Genomic DNA, 23,563 nt, shown 5'->3' on the forward strand with positions numbered 1-23,563 from the left:
CACTATATGCTTCTGGTATAAAGTTTTTAATTGCCCTCCCCTTATTTTGAAATCATGAGAAATTTCAATAACTTGTTTTTTAATAAAAAATTACAGGCTCATAATGACAATGGAATTACCTAATTACCAATACCGTGACCGTCATCAAAAATTATGTTTTGGCTAACGACTTAGGAGAATTGATTGAAATGTCGACCAGAATGTCAGATATAAATTCTGTAAGAGCCTGAAATCTCAATATGTACTCAAGTTAACGTGTGCACAGGCAGACGGATGGACTGACTTGGCTAAATCAATTCCTTTTCTTACACTAGGGGGACTCATGAAAGCATATAAACTTATAAGGTGTAAAATTATATCCATTTACACACGCTGTTATATGAACGCACCTAGAAATACTCTTGATAAACTTGATTGTTTATCAGCTGTATTATTGCCAAACAAAAATTTTTTGATTGTTATACAAAATAAAAATGCCAAGATTAAGTTAAAAATCAAAACTAAAACGTCTTTACTAAGATATTCTTGTAAATGACTTGCTGACGTTGGAGATTTCTGTTGAAAATGCCTGCTGTAATGTCTGCAAGGTTGCATTCCTTTGAGTTTACCGCGTTTACACAATGAAATGTGAGCGTAAATTTATACAAATTGTGTAAATGATTTTTCATACAAAATTTGACAGTTCGTTTACGCACTAGATAAATTTATACGTTTACACACTTTATAAGGCATTTATACGGTTACATGAGTCCCCCTACTGAAAGATTGATTTTACCAGATCAACCGAAACACGAGTCAATTCAACCGAAATTTCTGTCAATTTTTATCCATCGCAACAAGATGTTGGATCAACTGCGCACAAATCGTTGATTCGTAATTGACCGTTTTAGTAGGCAAATGAACAAAAAGTTGTTGCGACAGCTTTGTACGAAAGTACCTATGTTGCGGCATTTGCAAGGCAGGTGAGTTTTCACTGCACTGAGATCTTTTCATGGCAAAAATACACTCGGCGTGCTTGCCGAACAGTGCCGAGGGGCGCCTCCGCTTAGAAAATTTTCTTCTAATTGAAAAATATTATTTCTAAAATTTTTATGTTGCTTTGCCCGGGGTGTGAACCCAGGGACTTCGGTGTGGTAGGCGGAGCACGCTACCATCACACCACGGCGGCCGCCATATACATACGTAAATATGTGCATACATTTAGTACACAGCATACATAAGTACAAAGTAGAGAGCGCAGTGAGCGTAAATTCTCTTTGAAATTTTCTCATGTATTGACTGTTGATCGCTGTTGAAATGACTAGTGAGCTCAGTTGTGTTAACAAAAAAATCAGTTAGATTGATTAGGAATCTGTCAATTTTATAGAATTTTGTTAACTTAAGAGCGACAATTTCTCTTCTGTTGGAATTACTAAACTAATTTGTTTGCTTGACAAAGAACTCGATCGAATTAACCATAATTCGATCAATTTCACCGAATATCCGTTAAGTCAAGACCAACTGAACTGATTAGTTGATTTTACTAGCATCATTGCTTTCAGTGTATCCTGAGCCGTTTAATATATGGAAGTCTATATTTATCTCGATTCGTTTATGCCGTTACGATCAACCGCTGTTACTAACGTTTAAATACTCTGGGTGCAAAGGACGCTGAGTATAACAAGGACTACAGCTTTCTATAATTGTAAACAAGTCGAAAAATTTTTCAGAAAATATATCTGTGGCGTTCCAGGTTTTCGTTTTTTTAAAAGCATTCTGTTCTTCTTTACCTAAGTGTGGTTTCCATAAATCCGCAAGTAAAAGAACTTTTTGGGCTGTTTATTTGGGAGCACTGTGGATTAGTTGTATTCTTGTTTGAGGTCAATCATGATCGCTTTAACACGCTCTATGCAGACCAAATGATGCAAGATCCCGTAGCGGATATCTGTTGTTGGCAGCAACTCGCTCTTCAGTGTCTAGTTTCAACACCCTTCATCTACGGTTTCTTCTAATTGTGTTTGCCCTAGGTGCTTTCTGTGGGATTACTAAGAAGGACACTCTTTCCAATTTTTTTATGGCTCCCTAATCTTCTGAAGGAAGTTGATGATCTAAAGTTTATGGTTGTTTGTGGCAGTCAAGCCCACATGTCTACTACCCGTCTTCCTCTTAGCCTCGGAGCCAAAAGGCCTTGGAACTACCAAAGGTGATGGTTTACTTATCAATCACATTATTAGTAAAAAATGCTTCCGTTTTGGGTAATTAAAAAAAAACGTTTCGAAGTCAATTTATAGCTCAGGCCTTATTAATACGATATAATCGGCACAAAAAAGAAATCAGAAACCTTTTTAGAAATTTTTACATTATTTAGTAAAAATAATTTACTTTAATTACATTTTCCCAGAGGCAGGTGGTATCCTTAATGCCGATTTGACTTATAACGAGGTCACAACGAACAATGACGACAATGGCACAGATTCAGGTGAAATGCAATCCGATCAACCGGCTGCCAATGAAAAAGAAACAGTTGAAATAACTGATGCTGATTCTGTGGAGGAAAAACCCATCGATCTTGATGGCGATGGCATACCAAATGAAGACGACACCGACATTGATGGTGATAGCAAACCAAATGAACTAGATGAAGACATGGACGGTGACGGTGTTTTAAATGAAGAAGATGATGATATTGATGGTGATGTTATACCAAACGATCAAGATCCTGATATCGACGGTGATGGTGTACTGAATGTTGACGATCGGGACATCGATGGTGATGGCGTACCAAATGTGGTCGATCATGATCTTGACGGTGATGGTGTGCCGAATGTAATCGATAAGGATATTGATGGCGATGGCGTAAGCAACACCCACGATAATGATCTAGATGGTGATGGCATACCCAATGAGGAAGATGAAGACATTGATGGTGATGGCATACCGAATGATCAGGACGATGATATCGATGGTGATGGCATACCCAACGATCAAGATAATGATATCGATGGTGATGGTATACCCAATAGCCAAGATGACGATATCGATGGTGATGGTATACCAAATAATCAAGACAATGACATGGATGGTGATGGCATACCAAATGATCAAGATGGCGATATCGATGGTGACGGTATACCCAATGAAAAGGATAATGACATCGATGGTGATGGCATACCAAATGCTGAGGATGATGACATAGATGGTGATGGCATACCCAACGAAGAGGATGACGATTTAGATGGTGATGGCATACCAAACAAGGATGATAATGATATAGACGGCGATGGTGTATCTAATGAAGATGATACGGATATAGATGGCGATGGTGTACCTAATGACAGTGATGAAGACATTGATGGTGATGGCATTAAAAATTACCAGGATGATGATATTGATGGCGATGGCATTGCCAATGAATTGGATAATGATATCGATGGAGATGGTGAGCCTAACGAGGCGGACAAAGACATTGACGGTGATGGCGTACTCAATAACGAAGATGTTGATATTGATGGTGATGGCATACCAAATGAGCGTGATCACGACGTCGATGGTGACGGCATGCCCAACGATGAGGAACCCAAAAGCTTAGATATTGATGGTGATGGTATACCCAATGATGATGATACCGACATTGATGGTGATCTTAAACCAAACGAGGTAGATGAGGATATGGATGGTGATGGTATACCAAATGTACATGATCGTGATGTGGACGGCGATGGTATACCAAATATGCATGACGAAGATAGCCTCGAGGCAGAAGAGGTGGCGAAACGGCAAAAACGAAATGTTGGCGAACTACCAGCAACCATCGAAGCTGGCGAGGAACAAGACGAATCGAGCCACGAAAAACCAGGTGACATGGATGGTGATGGTATACCGGATCATAAAGATAATGATAAAGATGGCGATGGCGTGCCTGATGATACAGATGATGACATCCATGGTGATGGCATACCGAATTCACGTGATTCTGACAGAGATGGGGATGGTATACCGAATGATAAGGATGACGATGATGGTGAAGACACTAAACCCGAGGATGAGTTGTTATGGGTGAGTGATAAGAAATTACTATGACTTAAGCTGAATAGAGTTGACAAATACTTTTTTGCCAAAGCGACTGAAAGATGACAGTGAATCGCGGCTTCAAAAAGAAATCGCAGTGACGGGTTGAATGTGACAGCATCTGCGTATCAACTGCATTTACGTTAATCAATAATAGCAATCACAGAACATATCACAGCTCTCGTCACAGCGACAATTACCTGCAATGTGTTGAAACACTAAGCCTGTGATTTGTGCTGCGACTAAGAAGAACTAAGTGTCACAGTAACCTTCGGGCGTGGCTGTTTGCATAGCTGCATACATATGTAGCAGTGTGTTACGGTATCTAGCAGTAAACATTCGCTTTTTTCTGCCTTGTTGCATCTAATGAGAACACATAGTCATAGATCCTGTTGTTCCTCGATATCTGTTAACTACAAGCTAAAGTTTATATTATGATTTTACACTATTTATAGGAGGGTGAGATACCAGCTAAATTGCGTAGTCGTGACCACATAACGGAGCTTTTGCAACTTAACGATGAATTCAATTTACGTGAGACAGCAGTCGACAACGTGGCTGAGATAATTTTACGCGATATTAAGCGCATCTACGGGAATGCCATTAAACCGTTAGAAACTCTTTACAAATACCGTGACTTGAGTAATCGCCATTTTGGTGATCCAGAAATATTCTCTAAGCCATTGGTATTGTTTATGGGTCCATGGTCCGGTGGTAAATCAACAATTATTAATTACCTAACCGGCAATGAATATAAGCCCAACTCGCTGAGAACAGGTCTGTCATTAGATAGGAGACCGAAAAATAAAAAAAAAAATTCTATATTAAAGTTTGTGTATATTTGCAGGCGCAGAACCATCTCCAGCCTACTTCAACATTCTGACATGGGGCAATGAGACGGAAGTGCTGGACGGTACACAACTTGCAGCTGATTATACATTCTCAGGCTTGCAGAAATTTGGCGAAGGTTTAGAAGAACGGCTGCGTGGACTGAAAATGCCTAACAAATTGTTGGAAAAAGTGAGTACAATAACTAAAATCTTGTGTGTTAATATTATCTACCTATGTACATATCGATGGATTTGAAAATAATCTCAATAATGACGTCAATTTTAGAGAAAATACACATAAATATATTTGTACATAATATAAAAATAATAAAAGATATTAATAACTTTTGTTATGACGACCTCGAAATGTTCATTAGGTAGCTACAAATTTGTTGGCAACAAAAAGGTGGCAAAAATTATTTTTTTAAAGAGACAAACAAAAAAATCGTGTAAATTTCATTTGCGTTGTAATTTTTGCTGCTGGGAGATAGCTTTTGTTTATTTTTTTTTTCTTTTAACGCAACTATTTTTAGATAAAATTTACGGTGGAAATATCAAGCTAATTTTAATAAAACGCAAGTACATATTGACATTAATGTGAATGTAATTGCATGCATCTACATGTGTTACATGCTACACTCAAAAAACGGGAGTGATTTTTCATCATAGAAATGTTTTCTTCGACCTATAGGTTAGGTTAGGTTAGGTTAGGTTCAAGTGGCAGCCGTCCACATTGGAGCGGCACACTTAGGCCTTTATAGGCCCATTGTGAAACCACACGGATTTGCCCACTCTCCTAATCAAACCACTTCGTTGAGTTTATGAAGCTAACTAAGCGTCGTGTATTGACTTCAGCTATATCAGTCAGATCTACGAGAAACAACTTGCCCATAAAACGTTGCCTTCTTCTACCGACCGCTGGACATTCACAGAGTAGATGCCTAACAGTTTCAGGTTCTTCTTCGTTGCCGCAGCTTCTACAATAATCATTAAATGGTGCGCAAATCCTTTCCGCATGCGGTCCAATACAAACATGACCCATAAGAAGACCTAAAACCAAGGACACATCCCTCTTACGGAGGGTGAGAAGCTCTCTCAAGCTCTTCTCATTCCATTCCGGCCATGTGAGTTTTGCCGTGTGGCATCTATCATGATGCTTCCACCTGGCTCCTGCTTCCATCAGTAGAGCCTCCTTTATCTTGAGCTTGCAGGTGGAGAGCGGCATGCCCAACCTCTTCTTCGAGCTATGTAGACAACTAATTTTTTTTCCTTGTTTGAAGGAATAATTTTTTAAATAATGGATAAAATTGTATGGGAAAATAAATGCCCGATAATAATAACGGCTTGTTATCACCGAGTGATAGGCTTCTTATCGGCTTGTTATAGCGGGGTGTCAAATCGATTTTATAATGAAGTTTTACGCTTTATATCAAAGCGATGAGCCGTCGATACCGAACCGGAAAAACACCGATACCAAATTGGCAGCACTCCGATGAAATATCGATAACATTTCCGTATCAAATTGGTAACTTTTTACTTAATACACCCATAACAAATTAAAACTAGCACAGCTCATTAAATCTTCTTCGGTACTCGCCATTGCCAACGAGGAGAGGTCCGCAAATCTTTAGAAAAACTTTTCTCCCGAACACTCCCAGAGGCATCTTATCTGATCTAGTCATGGCCTATGATGCTGCTAAATATAGCAGGAAGTGTACGATAAGTGAAATAACTTATCGATAGCTTTTCGATAGTAAATTGATGATTTTTCGACAAAACATCAATAAATGTTTGATAACAAATTGATAATTTGTTGGTTACGTTTTGGTAACAATCGATAACTTTTCGATATGTAATCGTCACTTTTCGATAATGAATCGATACCCAATTGGAAATGTGTGCAAACGACATCAATATTTGAGACATGAATTGGAGCTATGTATGCATGTCCGTATAAATTAACATTTATTTTCATTTAATACATGCATACTATATTACTCTCTTCGTACTACTTTTGTATGCATATTTTTGTATTAATGCCGAATGCATACAAAAGCATTAGAAAAACACGTATGCATCCATACGATGTTTCATACACACGAAAGTACTATCCCTGCATCGGTCAATAGGAATATTATATTCTACATTTATAATTACAATAACAATAACATTGATAGGATGAGAGGGCGTCTCTCGAAATAGTCAAAGTGTATTATATGGACCATTTATACAGCACAATTCTTACCGGTTTGGTCAAAGCCCATCATGCTGGAAATTTTCTTAATAGCAGTTCACGCTAAAGCATCCTGGGGCCAAACGGTCGGCGGTCGTAATTAATCCTCTATATATTTCAAGTTGCCGAATCTTTCATCAGTTATTTATATCCTGGAGTTATTTTCGAAAAAAAGAATTGTTTTGAGTACATACATTCCATAAATAGGAATAAATATTTAAATTAGAAAAGTGTGTTTTTGCAAACATACGTTCATTGATACAATATGCATATTACATGCATGAACAAAACTTTTTCCACTCGGGTACTAATGAATTGCTTGTATTTTTTACTCATACGGAAAGGCATACTTTTTTATGAATAAATATGTTTTCAATTAAAAAATTATGAATCATGCATCCTTTTTCATGCATTTAGAATTCGTACCTCCTGTATGCATTCAATTTGTTTCAACTGGGTAGCTTTTTGAGACTACTCAAACAATACACTTAAACTCTATTGAGAAATAATGAAAGCTATTAAAAAAAATTTGTAAAAAATTATCTTTCAAAATAAAAGAAAACTACCAATTCCATAGTTTCCCCAATTTAAGGAATTCTAGTTCGAAGTGTACATATCAACTTAAAGGGCAGGTTTCTAGCTACCGAAGGCACTCAGCAGCTCATTTACGAAGTTAGAAAATGTGAGAGAACAAATTTGGTAGCACAACACGTTCTTGGTCAATTGAGTGCACTTACACCTAACAAAGTGAATTGTTGCTCAAGATGCCAAATCACAAGCACAAATCACTCTGAAAATGTTGCTGCATTTCTCTCTCTCTCTCTCAGAGTCAAACGCACAAATGCAGATTGCCGTAGAGATCGCAGCATTTTACAGATCTATTTTAAGAAAGTAAACAAATGAAATAAATTCACGCTGCACCTATTTTTACTAACGCTGCTTTTAAAACGTTTTCAAATATTTGGCATAAATTAAATGCAAAAGTGCATTAACTTGACGCAACCTAAACATGTTCCGTCACACAGATGATTTCGAAACCTCAGCAACCTTCGAGTAAATTATTGGTTTTAGATTATTTACAGATAAAGCAAACTTAGCAAAAATGTCTAAAAGTCATTGGAGGCAAGTTTTAATAGAATTTTGCATGTAACTGAGCAAATTGGTCTTACATTTCCTAGGTCTCAGACTAAATAGGATTTGTTGTGAAATATAATTATCAGAATTTATTTGTAATTAGCCTTTTGGGTATATTTTTATTTAGTGTTTCAGATGGCTGGGGCCTGAATCTCTATGTCGCTCGAAATGTACGTCTTCTGCTTACTTAGTTGGTGGTTAACTTCTGGATTTGCTTTTCGATAACTGACGATAAGCGGGAGGTCCTTTTCTGCTTTCAACTTCGGATGTCGATGTGGTTACTTTTTGGGCGGGAGCGTCTTCACCCAACTGCATAGCATAACCTAGCGAGCGAAGCCTCTGTGCCGAGAAGCAAGTACTGTAGTCCTGGAAACGTTTAACGTGATCATCATTTCAGGTTTTCATTGGTATAAGCTTTTACACACGTGGCAGATTCCAAGTCAACCGCGCAATCCGCGTACCTACATGGTTTAGATTTCGCCGTCTTAACGCCGGTATGCTTTCCCCTCTAACCCGCAAGGTTCTCGATTTAAACACCTTTTCTAATAACATTGAAGTCTATGTAAAAACTAAAAATTCCAGGGATTGTGTTTTTTAAGTTGATCGTTGAAATTTGGGTGTGCGATACTGTACTCTGTCCTGGAGGTAAAGACCGGTTAAGGCGCATTGTGACTGTTAGCTAAAAATTTTGAGAATAATACACCGATTTCATGAATAGTTTTGGAATTTAGGAATTTCGTTATTAGCTTTTTATTATTTATTTGTTAATTACTACGGCTTTTTAGGCATAAACTAACTGACTTTGTCAAAACCTTCATTTCAGGTTAACATTGTCGAAATTCCCGGCATTTTGGAGGTACGCAAGCAAGTTTCTCGCCTGTTTCCGTTCAACGATGCTTGTCAGTGGTTTATCGATCGTGCTGATATAATTTTCCTAGTCTACGATCCGGCCAAACTTGATGTTGGCCCTGAGACTGAGGCTATATTGGATCAATTAAAGGGACGTGAGTATCAAACGCGCATCATTTTGAACAAAGCGGACACCGTAAAACCGGAAGAACTTTTGCGTGTACAAAGTGCACTCATTTGGAATATTTCCCCCTTGATGTCATCGGCACAGCCACCACTCGTGTACACTACGTCATTGTGGTCACATCCATATCAGGAAGGCGCCCCAGCACGTTTGCTATTGGCACAGGAGCGTGCATTTTTGCGTGATCTGCGCACCGCTATCGACAAGAGGATAGAACATAAAATATCTAGTGCGCGTCGTTTCGCTGTGAGTAAAAGAAAAAAGTTGCACATACACTTATGAAGTCCTGCAAGCTAATTTAAGCTACCAGAAGAAGAGGAGATAGACCCACCAATAAGTATACCGAAATGATTAGAATACGAACTGAATCGATTTTAACGCAAACTAGTCTCTCAATTGCTGAAATTTGTTATTGGGGTGGATGTTAATCAATGGAACCCATATGATCGGACCACTTTAGCATATATCCCCCATATAATCGATTTATCACGCTCAACAGCATTTTCCTGTATCATATCGGGTTGGTTTTTTGTATATCGATACTATTTCCTGATCATTTCGGCGGGTTTTCAGGATAATATCGGATTTGTTTTCAGAATAATTCATTGTTGAGGGTTTTCGGTATTATTTCGGTATTGTATATGGGATCATTTCGGATCTATTTCAGAATGATTTTGGCACTATTTCTATATAATTTCAAAATTGTTCCGGGATCATTTCGGGACTATCTTTGGATTATTTTTCGGTACATTTCAAGATAATTTCATGGCATTAAGGAGTTGTTTTCGGGATAATTTTGAAGTTATATCATTTCCTCCGGTTCATTTAAGAGCTATCTGCGACATTTTTATTTTTCTCCGAAACTCTTTTGGATTGTTCTTATTTAACAAGTAAAACATACATATGTATATACATTATCAAAGTATATTTTTTCTGTGCTTTTAAGGTACGCGTTCGCAATCATGCCAAAATGGTGGATTGCTACCTCAATACCTACAACAATCATAAGACCCTCTTCGGCAACAAAAAACGCATCGCTGACGAAATTATTACTCATCCACAAAACTATCATATCTATGAGGGTCTGTCGACGCTTACCAATATTTCGCGCTACGATTTGCCAGATCCCGAAGTTTATCGTGACTTTTTCCGTCTCAACCCGTTGTATGAATTCAAAAAACTTGCTGATACCTGCACCTACTTCCGTGGCTGCCCCATTACTAAGTTAGACGTGGCGATTGCCTACGATTTACCTGAATTGGCTGGTAAATATAAGAAAATGGTCGAATCAGCATTGACCCTCGTTGAAGCCCAAGGAGGTGCGGTGGAGAAAAAAGAAGGGAAAGCTGGGAAAAGTTGAAAAATGTTTCCGTCCAAAAAACTGCAATGAAATTTTGTTCGTAAAAAATGCTGAATGAACAAGAAAATAAAATCTAAAAGCAACGGACAAGCGAAGTAAAAGCAAAAACGTTCGCGCTTAGCAAACGAGATTAGTTTTTTTGGAACACGGTGATCAAACAAGCAAAAAACACAGTCGAACTTAAAACAAAACAAAAAATATTAAAATTTAAATTTTGCCGAAATTTTACAAAATTCACGACTAAGAGAGAGAGAGAGACATTAAAATAGTTACAAAAAAAAAAATAGCGAACAAAACAACAACAACAACAAGAGAGAGAGAGAGTGTGCATTCTAACAGCGAAACAAAACAAAATTAGACAACGAAACAAAAAATAAAAATAATTAAACGAAATTCCTTAAATAGAAAAACAGTTAAAAAAAGTATATCGTTAACACCATTAAAAAAAAAAACAATAATAACATTGTTTAATGAAAAAGAGAGAGAGACAACCATTTGCATAAATTATTTTTGTAACTAGTGGGAGGGACAGGCAAACGCGTTAAAAGAAAATTTAATTTAAAAAAATTGTTAATTTAACCGCAAATATTAACAACATTTTTAGTTTCCCTAACAAACATACATTTTACAAATTAAAGGGAAAAAAACTGTGCACTTGAAATTTAACGAAACTCCCACAAATAAAACCAAAGGCAAAATAAAAATAGTAAAAAAAAAATTGCGCAATCATTAAACACAGGCATTTATTTATTTATTCATTTGTTAAGTTAACTGTATATTTGTTTTTTGTGCACAACAACAAATTTGTTCATGTCTACTACACAGTTTTTGTCCCATATACATCTGCACTAAATATTTTTTTTTTGTACGCTTCATTAGAGCTACACAAATTATAAATTTAGTAAATGGAAAATAATTTATAAAAAAACAAAACACAAAGTATAAACTTCAAATAAAAATGAATTTAATTATAAACTTAACTACGATTACTGCACTGCACCAACAAAGCATTGTGAACTTAGATCCTGTCATAGTTAATAAGTTTTCTTTTTTTATTTGAGTGTAAAAAAATATTTAGAAATTCCAAAAAAATATATATAAATAAATAAAAAAAAGTTAGTAAAAAACAAAGTTTGGTAGAACGTGTAAAAGTAAAAAACAAGCAGTAAAGACGTAAGATGTTTATAGTAAAAAAAAAATTAAATTGACACGTTGCTTTACGTCTATAAATTTAATGTAAACAAAGATTTAAGAAATTAATGACAACTGATAAATCTGTGAGTGTACATTTAAATGTGTAATGTTGGACATGAGGATAGACAGAATTTTAACAACAAATAAAAAAACTTAGAAAACACCAAATTGATGTTTGATTTTTTCGTACTCGACCTCAAAAGAGAAACATGATGGCGGAAAAGAAGCATCTGCCTCAAAAGCTGGACTGGTTTTGTTAGCAAAAGTGTGCTAATACACGCCCATATAAGTTTGGAAAAATCTAGAACAGCGGTCGACGGCTAATACGCGTCCGATAATATCGTGATGCGTATCAAAAGACGCGTCTTGATACCAAGATTTTAGCTCTGTGTGGAGATATTTTTATAGTTGAATTTAACAGTTGTCATGTGTTTGTTGTACATAGAAAGAAAATTGGTGTAGAAAAAGGGTTTGCACGTATTTAATTTAAATCCCAAAAGGTGTTGGACCGGCAAGTGTAATTTTTTATAAGCGCGACCGAAGGCCTCCAATGCAGAAAGATGGTCTGCGTAAAAAAAATACTATGGATCCCACCCCCGCCTTCAGAGTGGTCCGGGGTAATTTTCCAGTTTTTCGTGAACATTTTTTGATAGACATACAATTTTTTTCCGCCTTCGAATTATTGATACTGATATATTTTGCTCAGATTTAATTTGATCTTTGATTTGTTTATCCAACCCAGTGTAATTTTTTATAAGCTCGGGCAAAAACCGGTAATGCGGAAAGGTGTTCTGGATCCCACCCCCGGTTTCGGGGGTGTGCATGGTTATTTTTCGGTTTTGGAAAGATGACACTGCCTTCTCTGAAGGTATTGTCGACTAGAACAGGAACCTTAATTTTCCGAACTCCTCCAAAATCTCTACACTCCTGTAATAATTTGAATTTCATATTTAAAAGAATTAATACGTATGTACATTTGTGTCCACACAACTATAAGCCATTTTTCCAGTTTTCAATCAATCTTTTTGTATATAAAAACCTATTTTTACAGGTTACTCAAAACTTTGGAATTGTTTTGAAAATTAGAATTCTTATTTTAGTCGACGACAACTACAAACATAACAGCATCAATACCCAAATTTCTTCACCTTTGTCTTTATGTAGCACTCAGGCATGCTCCATAAGAGATTCTCTGCCGCTACGAAGTTTGTCGATAGTATCGATATATCGATAGTGCCCTTCGATACTATCGGCGTATATCGATAGTCCGTACTATCGATAGTTTTCCACCTCTACTATACACAGTTCGGAGGTACATTTACACTACGATAGTATACAACATGATGCAATTACTAGGTGACGGACGTTGGCAGCTTCTCTTTCTAATCCGCCATTTTGAACTCCCACTCTGAAACTCAATTTGCCTCTTTACAAAACTACTTTTTTATTCAGAGGAAAAAGTTTAGTAAAAACCACACAAAGCAGTTTTCCTCCAAAAGTATGCAAAGGCATCACTTTTTTCCAATTCTATTTTGTGTTGACTTTGAGGTATTTTTGTAGGGGCTGAACCTTCCGGATTTGCGGCCAAATATACGTTTTGTCTCTGGCGTTGAAGTTGGTAGACACGACTTTTTTAACATGTGCGTTACACGCGCTCCTCTTTCTATTACCACGAATCCGAAACCAAGCCTGCGTTCGTTGGCTTGACCATTTTCATTGGCCATATGTACCTTGTCTGTACGTCGCATCTACTGGATCTTGTTATGTTTTCAATGGAATGTGGTTTTACGTGGCAGATGCTCATTATAGCGCCTAACGCAGTTTGACATGTAAAGTGTATCATCACACCTTTGTACAGCAAGCTGCTAGCTGCCAAAGCAATCCATAAGAAGTTCTCAGATATTTTTATTTTATTACATCACCAAGCATCCCAAAAGAATATCTCTGGTCATTCCCACATGAACGGCCATTATAAGGTTTTCTCCGTGAGTGAACTTCTATATACGTCCCCAACCTCCTAGGATCTGTGGGTCGACAGAATATCACCCCTCCACTGGTTCGCTACATAGTAGTTATTATAGGATGGAGTTATAAGACTATCGACTTATAATGTATCCGCCGATTTGATGCTGATAAACCGACACGGCAAAAAGTATTGTAGGCTTATGAGTAATTATAGCAGCCCTGCAAAATCTCCACTGACGGACACATTCAGTTCGCCCAGGCCAAGAGATCAGCCTAACGTGGACGACGCTGCTGTGATCGTGCATTTCAATTTTCGGCTAACACCGAGCTAATGGCAGAATACTCCACCCCTGCCCTTCAGTCTGGACCCATCCGTGATCAGGTTCATATTAATTCCCAACTTCATTCATCCCTTAATGAATTATGAGTCGTGAATGTAGACGGAAATTGATCCAGCATGCTCCGGAAACTAGCTACATTAAGGTAATAAACCGATCCTGTCGAGAACGATTTGATATGACCGCGTTGAACCCTAGGTTTGGTGATTTTAGTCGCTACGTACGACAGGTATGCCTACCGCGTGAGTATCCTAAGCCCCTAAATCCGTTTGTTACATTTCCTGAAGCTATAGGCTGCACTTTTTTACTTCAATTTTAAGACCTTTCGAATTGAAAAAGAGCTCTCGTCACTCCTAACAAACATCCGACACCAGCTAGCTGTACTACGTCGAATAGCAGGCAGTATAAGGAGGAGTGTGGTCTTTATTAAGTTAACCCATACCGTGCGCTGACTTAATCTTCTTGTAATTTATTTTGCCTTCGTAACACAAACTAAGCAAAATATTTCAAGTTTGCCATATACACTCGAATTCAAAAACACTAGGTCCAAGAAGCCTATGAAGAAAGAATAGTGATCTATCTTTGAGTGGCCAGCCTGCATGTTTTATGCAAACTTTGAACGAAATCTGCTTGGGCTGCTGAATTCTCTAAGAAACTTTTTATAGCAGAACTAGAAGTTTATTCGGAGAGCCTACCATTAACATATGTTAAAATAAGAAAATTTTCATGAAACATGTAAAAAATGTACTTATTTCTTTGATACAAAATAGTACTAAATTTAATACTTCACAAAAGGGCCTCTCCTTTTCTTCCCCTTTCTCTCATCCTTCGTTTTGTATGGGAGTTTTCAAAATGAGCTGTCACTACATGGACCACCTTGTCGTTATTACATCATGGTATACAATACTATGGAAATCCATTCATATTAGTTTTTCAACTAACGAAAATATCGAATACCTCTATAGAGTTTTGCAGCTCTATTGGCTTAAGATTGTAAAATAAAAAAGCAGAACGGTTTTGAATAACTTCGGTACTGGGGACAGGGGAGATATCTGGCGAAGTATGACTTACCTTGGTTAGCTGGTTTTCCAGGCTTTTCTATCGGTACCAACCTTGCCAGTTTCTTTTTTTTTTCTGAAGGGCAATGGCAAAGTGGTTGGATTGAACAGGGGATTTACGGTTGACCAAAACTATGCGATACCGGAGGAGGTTGCATTTCGTGAAATGCTCCTTCAATTTGTCTAGTATGTGCTCCTTAACCAACCGTCTTTTGTTCATGACCCAGTTCTTTCGCTAGAGTTGCATTTTTGGCTGGGAAATGAGGACAGATTTCCGGGATCATGCCAGCAGGGATAATGCTCATATTTGTATGTCAACACGAGCGTTCCATAGAAAACCATAAATTTTGGACGCTCAGTAATTTTCACTGCCTATCAATCCCATCGACCATGCAATGAAATAAATAAAATCAGCTGATGAGATGAGCCAACCATATAATTGAGCCATGGAGAGAACTTAAAATTAATATACAAAAAAATGGTTTCCAAATAGCATTAAAAACGATATACGCAAAAATGAGTCGTTTGAAAGCGTTTACGTTTGGACTCATTCTACATCTTTATCAGGTTAAGTTCCAAAAGTTGCAATTGAAGGGCAGAAAATCACAATTGAGGATTTGAATGCAAAAAGTGATCTTTTTTGAAAATAACGTATTTGAGATTTTTGTGTTTAAAACATTTGAGGTGATATAGGATTTTTGTTGTTGTAGTATTTGAAACATTTTTTTAATATATAGTATATATCATTTATGTATAATCTTCCCAATGTAAATATATGTTGACAAAATCCTTATTTCATAATTTTTTCCCAAAAATGACAAATTACCTTTTTGCATATAACATAGAAGCAACAGTGGTAACTTGCAATTTTTTGTATGTCCCATTTCTCATGTCAAAAAGTGCAAATATAAGCGAAACCGGGAGACGTTAACAAAGCATATATGGGGAGGCACTGTTTGGGAGTGAGAGTCACTTACATTTTTTTATAAGAACAATACAAGAAACTGGCACAGAGCTTTACATTTTTCGTTGGTACGAAGTCTGTTTCAGAGACATTAAAAAAATATTTGGCGTGGGTATAAAACTGGACCCCTTCTTCCTATGGAGCTGTTTTACGCAAAAAGGGGTCTTCGAACCCTGAACTTTTTTTGCACGCAACTCCTCAATTGTAGTTCAGCAATTTTATTTATTACCCAAAAATTTTAATTGAAGTTCTTTATCCTTTTTATTCCTGAAAAGTATTAAATAGCTGAATCCAGACTAAGCCTGCACTTGGAATATGTAAATTTTCCATTCTGTATAGTTGAAGATCGTGTTTAATTTTTACATTGTAATGCTTTTTTTTCGATAGAACTTATTTAAAAAAGCAACATACAAATATTTAAAAACAACAAAGTTTCATCAGTCATCAGTCCTTATACATAGCTGCATTGGTCTGTGAAAGGCCGGCCTCGAAAATCAGATATACATTTTCAGTGGAGAAAATACGAAAGCAATCTGAAGTAATAAGCTTATTGAACAGGAATCCTTCGCCATTCTATCATCGGTTTCGCAGATAAAGGTGCATCATAATGATTTCAAACCAAACTAAATCCTCCACAATCACCAGAATATTGATAAAACCATAAATTTGTAACTTTTTGTTTTGCCTGCACGCTACTATGCGATATTGGTAGATATCATTGGTGCGAATTGAAATGTTACGTTGTTGTTGTTGTTGAAGTGTTGAAGTGTGAAGATTTTAAGCAATCGAACAATGTTATTAGATACAAGTATTACAAGAGTCATTCAAATATCAAATATTAAATTGTTTACAACTTATTAACGGCTATATCGACTTTATCTCCATCTTCAACATTGTATCCCGATTTGGTATCGATTTCCTGCTTTTCTACACTCTTAGCTTCAGCATTTTTCAATTCGGACCACTTTTCATTGTACTGTTCTTGTGTTAGCAGACTTCGTTTAATAGCTTCACAATCATCAGGTTTTAATAGCACAATAGCTATATACCCTTCTCCTTCCGCGACGGATTCCAAACGTTTTGGCTCATCAACCCATAATGCATTCACTTCAATCAGCTTACTTTGTACACAACTAGGAATCCTATAGGTTTTTCCTTGTTCCGTAGTTAATATGGCTAATGTAGAGTCATGTTGCAAAACCATCCCACCCTTCTTACCTTTACCTTTTACTGTATTTTTGCTGCGATCTGTATTGCCAATATCAAAAGTAAGCGATTTGATGCCCATTTTTATTGCTGGATGCTCTGAAGCCAAACAAATCAAACAAATTCGATTTGAATGAAAAAGTATTTGATATGGTGCTGGGTCGTTGCCTTCCTTAATGTAGTAATAACGTGTAAAAAATCTATCTACAACACTGGGGTGATTTTCAACCCAGTCTTCGGTTATGGATGGCACTTCAATGCCGCCAATGGATTGTTGTTCATGTTTATAATAATAAGATAACAAAGGATCTGTTTCCGGTAACATTGTATGTGCTTAGTAAAGTCGTTCAATGGATCTCTAAATGAGAAAATTATGATGAAGCCTTCAATCTTTCCTTCAATTGGGCTTGTCTTTCGGCAGCCTTGACTCGATTGGCTGCTGCACGCGCTTGCCGTTCTTTTTTCAGACACTTCAGCACTTGATCATTAATATCGTTGCAAGCACCTAAAAACTTGCTAAACTTTTTCTGAAACAATGACATATAAGTATTCGAAGGATTACACTGGAATGAGTTTGGAAGGCTACTTACCTCGATATGGCAATTGTTAAGTTGTTCGATTAACTTGATACAATCTGGTGTATGCAAATGAGGAGATAGATCCGTATGCATTATTTTTGTATGAAATGTGAACAAAATTTATTCTATTGTAAACTTTACCAAGTAGCGCAACTAACAGCTGATCGCTCAAAATTTGCACACACACACAAACATCACTAATGGCCATATTACGGAAATCTTAGGGAAATTGAAGTTAAATTTTTAAACAGACATAAAATGTTATAATTTTGGAATATATAGCATCTAGGACACCTTAATTGCAGTAATTGGAAGAAAATTTTTGCTTATACTCAAGTATTTATTTATTGTTTCTAAATTTATCTTTAATATTGATACAATGATTGTTCCAATGCAACTCTGGTCTTCCTACTGTTCTTAATTCCACTCCATTAGAGTGCCTATCTTCACGGCCTGCGAGTGCCTTCCACCCTATTCGCAACATAACCTCAAATTAAGATGCCAAACTTTATAGTAAACAATGATTTATTCTGTTTTCGTACTTTTGAGCAAATTGAAATGTCAAACTTGAACGAGAAGAGCTACCAAGTAGCCATGGTTCAATTATATGGTTGGCTCATCTCATCAGCTGATTTTATTTATTTCATTGCATGGTAGTTGGGACAAAGAGGATAAATATAATAAGAGCCGTCACTCGTTATTTTTCAAGCATTTACTCGATGTAAACTATGAGGTAGTCGCTACTTTCTTTTTGGGCGAGATGTTTATAAATGTCTTTTATACATTTTCATCGGGTATTTGTGTTTATTTTTCCGACTGTATTTAATTAATTATTTAATTCTCTTTCCAAAAAACACGTTTGCATAAAGTGACAACACCGCATGGATAAATGAAAGGCAATTCAAAAATGTCCCTCATAAATAGCGAAACAACAAACATTATGAAAGTTCAAAAATCCCCAAATACGTCAAAAAAAATGTTGTGTAAACGATCAGAATAAAGCTGTAGTCATTGGTGCCGTTTGTGTATCGCTGTAGTCGTATCCCTAACGTAATCAGCTGTTTATCGTTACGATGGTAAACCAAAAACCAATTGGTTGGCTACGATACGGCTACGACCTTAGCGGCACCAATAATCGATTGCATTGATTCTCATAAGGTTGGTCGAATCAGCTGTTATAAGGTTACCGATACGGTTACCGATAAAGCACCATTGTCTGCAGCTTTAAAGCCAAATTAAACTTCCTTAACCCTAACGCCATAGTCGTAACCATATCCATATCCATAACCATCTCAATGTGATCGATTAATGGTGCGTTATCCTAAAAATCGTGAAAATTTCATAAAAATGATGAAAACGCAAAAAATTACAAACATATTCCACAAAAAATAAGTATCTTAGTCATAACGTATCCAAAACAATGAAGAAAATCTAAAAAAAGTTATTAAATTCACCAAATCAAATATTTTTAGGTTATGGATATGGCGAGAAACCAAAAACCAATTGATTGTCTATGGCGTTAGCGTTATGGTATGGCACCATTAATCGATTACATTGATTTCCTTCAGGTAGGTTCGATCAGCTGTTTTATCTGGTTATGGCTTTATGGTTATAAGTCACCATTAATTCGGCCTTTAAGCTGGAGACATTGGTGCTTTATCGGTAACCGTATCGGTAACCTTTTAACAGCTGATTCGACCAACCTTATGAGAATCAATGCAATCGATTATTGGTGCCGCTATGGTCGTAACCGTATCGTAGCCAACCAATTGGGTTTTGGTTTACCGTCGTAACGATACACAGCTGATTACGTTAGGGATACGGATACAGCGATACGACATACGGCACCAATGACTCCGGCTTTAAGGGCGAATTAATGCTGACTTATAACCATAAAGCCATAACCAGATAAAACAGCTGATCACACCTACCTTATAGAAATCAATGAAATCGAGTTAGCGTTACGGTATGGCACCATTAATCGATTACATTAATTTCCATAAGGTAGGTTCGATCAGCTGTTTTATCTGGTTATGGCTTTATGGTTATAAGTCACCATTAATTCGCCCTTTAGGAATCTTTCTTTAAAACGTGCTTGAACACTGTTGCGGTGCAACCCTGTCTGGATACGTCAATCAGCTTCACGCGGTGGTTGTTATCAGCTGTTTACTTAAACAAAAACAAGGAAATTTTACCATTCAAATTGAATTCTAAAACACATTATTAGACGCGGTTATTTCCTTTTCAAGTTATGTCTGCTGGCAAGAAGAAGAATCTAAGTGCAATGGAGCAAGATACAGCAAATAATGATTCAGAGAGCTCAAGTGAAGATGAGCCACATCCTGACGCTTATACTGGCAATGAGGTTGGTAGAAAAAAAATTAGAAATAGGCTAATCGGTTATTATTTGGGTTCAGTTATTTTATAATAATATTCGAAGGAAGTAGAAATTGATTTCGAGGGACGCGCACCTTCCGATCCTGATTGTCACGGCATATCTCAACTGCTGCAGCGTGTATTTCTGCGTGCACCAATAAACACTATGCAGATGGCAGAAATTATTATTAGTAAGTTCCAGCTATAGTCCAAAAGGTATCAATTTTAATAATTCTTGCATGAAAATTTTAGGTCAAAATTATGTGGGTAGCGTAATTTGTCAATGCGAGCAGGATGGTGCTGAAAGTGATATGGAGGATGATATTGTTGAAGAAGGCACGATATTTGGAATTACCACTGTAATAAATTTGTCTTCAAAGAAGGATGTGCCTTGCATACAACAACTGCATAGCTACATTGTGCAACGTGCGGAAAAGCATGCACCAGATTCCGTATTAAAGCATTTTCGTGAAGTTTTGGGAAACGATGGGCGACCAGTAGGCTTTCTGATCAATGAACGTTTCATTAATATTCCAGCTCAAATATCTGTGCCATTATTAGAAAATTTGCATAAAGAGGTTCTGGCAGCCAAGCAAAAAGGCATGAAATTCAATTTTATATACTATCTGATGATTGTTAAATTGTTTCGTAAAGAAGCACGCAAGGGCAAACCGGCAGAGGATATATACACAAATGCTGAGGAGGAAGTAATATGTTCTAAAGCAGTAAATTCCTTTGAGTATTCAATTGCAGATGAGTGTGATGTGGGTATGAGTGGAGATTGGTTAGAAGGCGATGCAACATTAACACCATACAGAAAAGTTATTCTATTTGATGCGAAACAATTGCCACAACTAATTGACGGCATACGCAATTTTATTAGTGGAGTATAAATAATGTATAAATGTTATTATAGCCATCATCCGGTGGCAAAATCCTCAATCTCAATGATCCAGAGCATTCCCCTTAGAATTGAACGTGAGCCGGAGCTGTAAAACTCACTGGATGACGGCATATATGTATGCAATTACGATAATTAATCTATAGTCTATATAATATACATTTAAATGCATGTATTTTTGATAAATACTACTTCTATTGAAAGAGTATGGAATAAATTGTTATAATTTTTATTTTGTTGGGTGATATTGTAACCGCAAACTAATAACACTGTAAAATACATATCTAGGCTACGAATATAGCTTTTTATGCGATCAATGTATGTAGGTAAGGACTGCAAAGTCTCCACCGGGCTGAGTATGCTTAAATAAATCTTAGATTCATGCTCAGAATGGCTAGCAATATCTTAAGTGATAAGCACACTGTAATGTTGATCTTGTAGCGATAAGGTTGATCCCCGAAGGCTTTGGGGAGTGTTATCGATCTGATGGTCCTTTGCCGGATACAGATCCAGTACCATAGCACCATTAAGGCGCTAGCCCGACCGGGAATTAATAGTGCCTTATAACCATAAAGCCATAACCAGATAAAACAGCTGATCGAACCTGCCTTATGGAAATCAATGTAATCGAGTTAGCGTTATGGTATGGCACCATTAATCGATTACATTGATTTCCTTAAGTTTGGTTCGATCAGCTCATTTATCTGGTTATGGCTTTATGGTTATAAGTCACCATTAAATCGCCCTTAACCGTTTAAACGGTTTGTGCCGTACCACAAGTCGCGCCTGTCGCTTCTTCGTTGGGCTAAGAGCCGCCAATTGGTAACACAAAGCGAATTGAAATCACAATTTCGTGACTATAATGACAATCTCGGAATTTTTCGGGATCATCCAGAGATGGTTACCTTTGCATTTTGGTTCAAAAATAATTATGTAAGGTATACAAATATGAGTGGCTTAACAAGAGAAATTTATTAGAAAATGTCTGTTTCCTTGGAAATCTGATCATTGAAATTTGAATCGTCTAAGAAAGGCTACCAGGCTTTAGCAGGGTTTCCTGAGGTTTGAAATTGAAACTTGTTGAAACTAAAGCAATCTTTGCTTTTGAATTAAAAAAAAAAAATATATTGTCATATTTTTTCATTACGTGATTTTTCCTGTGCGTGTTAATACATATTTTCTTCAATAAATTTTAACTGCGAAATAGAAAGTTAATAGGTTATGGCGACTTTAAAGACTTTGGGATTCCGCAGTTCGCCGGCAACGACTTCGATAATTGGCTGTTCAGAGTGGTCATGCATTTAGAAGCGCCAAGCTTGGCCGAAGTTTTAACGAACAATCCTCCAAATGATGCAACTGAATTGGCAGAATTTTTGAAGAAAGACAGGAAGGCTAAGGATCGCGTGGTAGGATTTGTGCAAAACGATTGCTTAGACTATATCCGGGACAAAAATACAGCAAAAAAAATTTGGGAAAATTTGAATATGGTGTTTGCTAAAAACTCGATTGTAAGCCAACTTTTGGTGCGAAAGCAGCTAGCAACGCTTCGCATGAAAGAATACGAGTCTTTAACAAGGCTCATAATTATTGTATTTGAAAACCTTGTCAGGCAGTTGAAGACCGCGGGGGCTGTAGTAAGTGAAGATGATTTATTAGCTCAATTTTTCTTGACATTACTTGAAAAATATGTTCCGTTGGTAACCACATTACAAAACTTAAACGAAGATAAATGGAACCTAAATTTTGTAAAGGAAAGGATATTGGCTGAGGAAATAAAAAGTTGGATCGTCAAAGTAATGACATTCAGAACACAGCGTTCTCTACTAAGAAAAGTTTCAAAAAGAAAGTTAAATTCCAAGGCGAATGTCTTAAATGTGGTAAATTTTGCCGTAGAGCTAAAGATTGCAAGCAATCGACCGAAGCTAGAAGTGCTTCCGAGAAAAAGAAGACTGAAAGTATTTGTTTTGTTGCGGGTGGGGGAAAAGATACCCAAGAAAAGGACAATCGGAAAATTAAATTTAAATTGGATTCGGGTGCAAGTGACCATTTGGCGAAAGAAAAATGGTATTTTCAAAATGTTTTGAAAATGAACAATCCAATATTCATAAATGTGGCAAAAGACAATCAGTTCTTGATTGCAAAGTATTCCGGAGAAATAAGTGGAGTAAGTAACAAAGGAGTTAAACTGTTTATGAAGGATTTGTTGTTGATCCAGTTGCATGGAATGGGTCAAGATATTTCTTAACGTTCATTGATGATTACGCACATTTTAGTTTGGTACATGCAATTAAAAATAAGGTGGATGTTTTTAAGTCAATGAAGGAGTACGAAGCAATAGTATCAGCA

The 23,563-nt window shown here is 36.8% G+C and overlaps 4 protein-coding genes across 12 annotated transcripts in view; 2 read left to right on the plus strand and 2 right to left on the minus strand.

Moving 5' to 3' along the window:
* Positions 1-11,999, plus strand: part of LOC137238444 (uncharacterized) — a 28,481-nt gene extending 16,482 nt beyond the window's left edge. For 8 of the 9 annotated variants that reach the window (XM_067763450.1, XM_067763451.1, XM_067763452.1 and 5 more), the window contains exons 4-8: positions 2,381-4,035; positions 4,503-4,824; positions 4,895-5,067; positions 9,068-9,523; positions 10,224-11,999. In XM_067763450.1, coding sequence (XP_067619551.1) covers positions 2,381-4,035; positions 4,503-4,824; positions 4,895-5,067; positions 9,068-9,523; positions 10,224-10,637 — 3,020 coding nt within the window. In that variant the 3' untranslated portion in view covers positions 10,638-11,999. The remainder of the gene's footprint in view (positions 1-2,380; positions 4,036-4,502; positions 4,825-4,894; positions 5,068-9,067; positions 9,524-10,223) is intronic. The other variant, XM_067763458.1, reaches the window with a different exon arrangement.
* Positions 12,000-16,927: 4,928 nt separating this feature from the next.
* LOC137245547 (protein Abitram-like) lies at positions 16,928-17,687 on the minus strand. Its single transcript, XM_067776400.1, has one exon. It carries the CDS (start codon positions 17,685-17,687, stop codon positions 17,004-17,006), a length of 684 nt encoding a protein of 227 aa, XP_067632501.1. The 3' UTR covers positions 16,928-17,003.
* Positions 17,688-17,733: 46 nt separating this feature from the next.
* Positions 17,734-18,081, minus strand: LOC137245550 (COX assembly mitochondrial protein 2 homolog). The gene is made up of 2 exons (XM_067776414.1): positions 17,953-18,081; positions 17,734-17,889 (listed from the first exon to the last, which is right to left on the minus strand). The coding sequence occupies exons 1-2, from the start codon at positions 18,031-18,033 to the stop codon at positions 17,734-17,736; spliced, it is 237 nt and encodes a 78-aa protein (XP_067632515.1). The 5' UTR covers positions 18,034-18,081.
* A 1,998-nt stretch (positions 18,082-20,079) lies between these two features.
* On the plus strand, positions 20,080-21,449 carry LOC137245557 (protein BCCIP homolog). Its single transcript, XM_067776427.1, has 3 exons — positions 20,080-20,305; positions 20,381-20,507; positions 20,569-21,449. Exons 1-3 carry the CDS (start codon positions 20,192-20,194, stop codon positions 21,207-21,209), a joined length of 882 nt encoding a protein of 293 aa, XP_067632528.1. The 5' UTR covers positions 20,080-20,191; the 3' UTR covers positions 21,210-21,449.
* Positions 21,450-23,563: the final 2,114 nt, after the last annotated feature.

Source organism: Eurosta solidaginis, chromosome 1 (assembly GCF_040869045.1).
Source record: "Eurosta solidaginis isolate ZX-2024a chromosome 1, ASM4086904v1, whole genome shotgun sequence".
NCBI classification, from domain to species: Eukaryota; Metazoa; Arthropoda; class Insecta; order Diptera; family Tephritidae; genus Eurosta; species Eurosta solidaginis.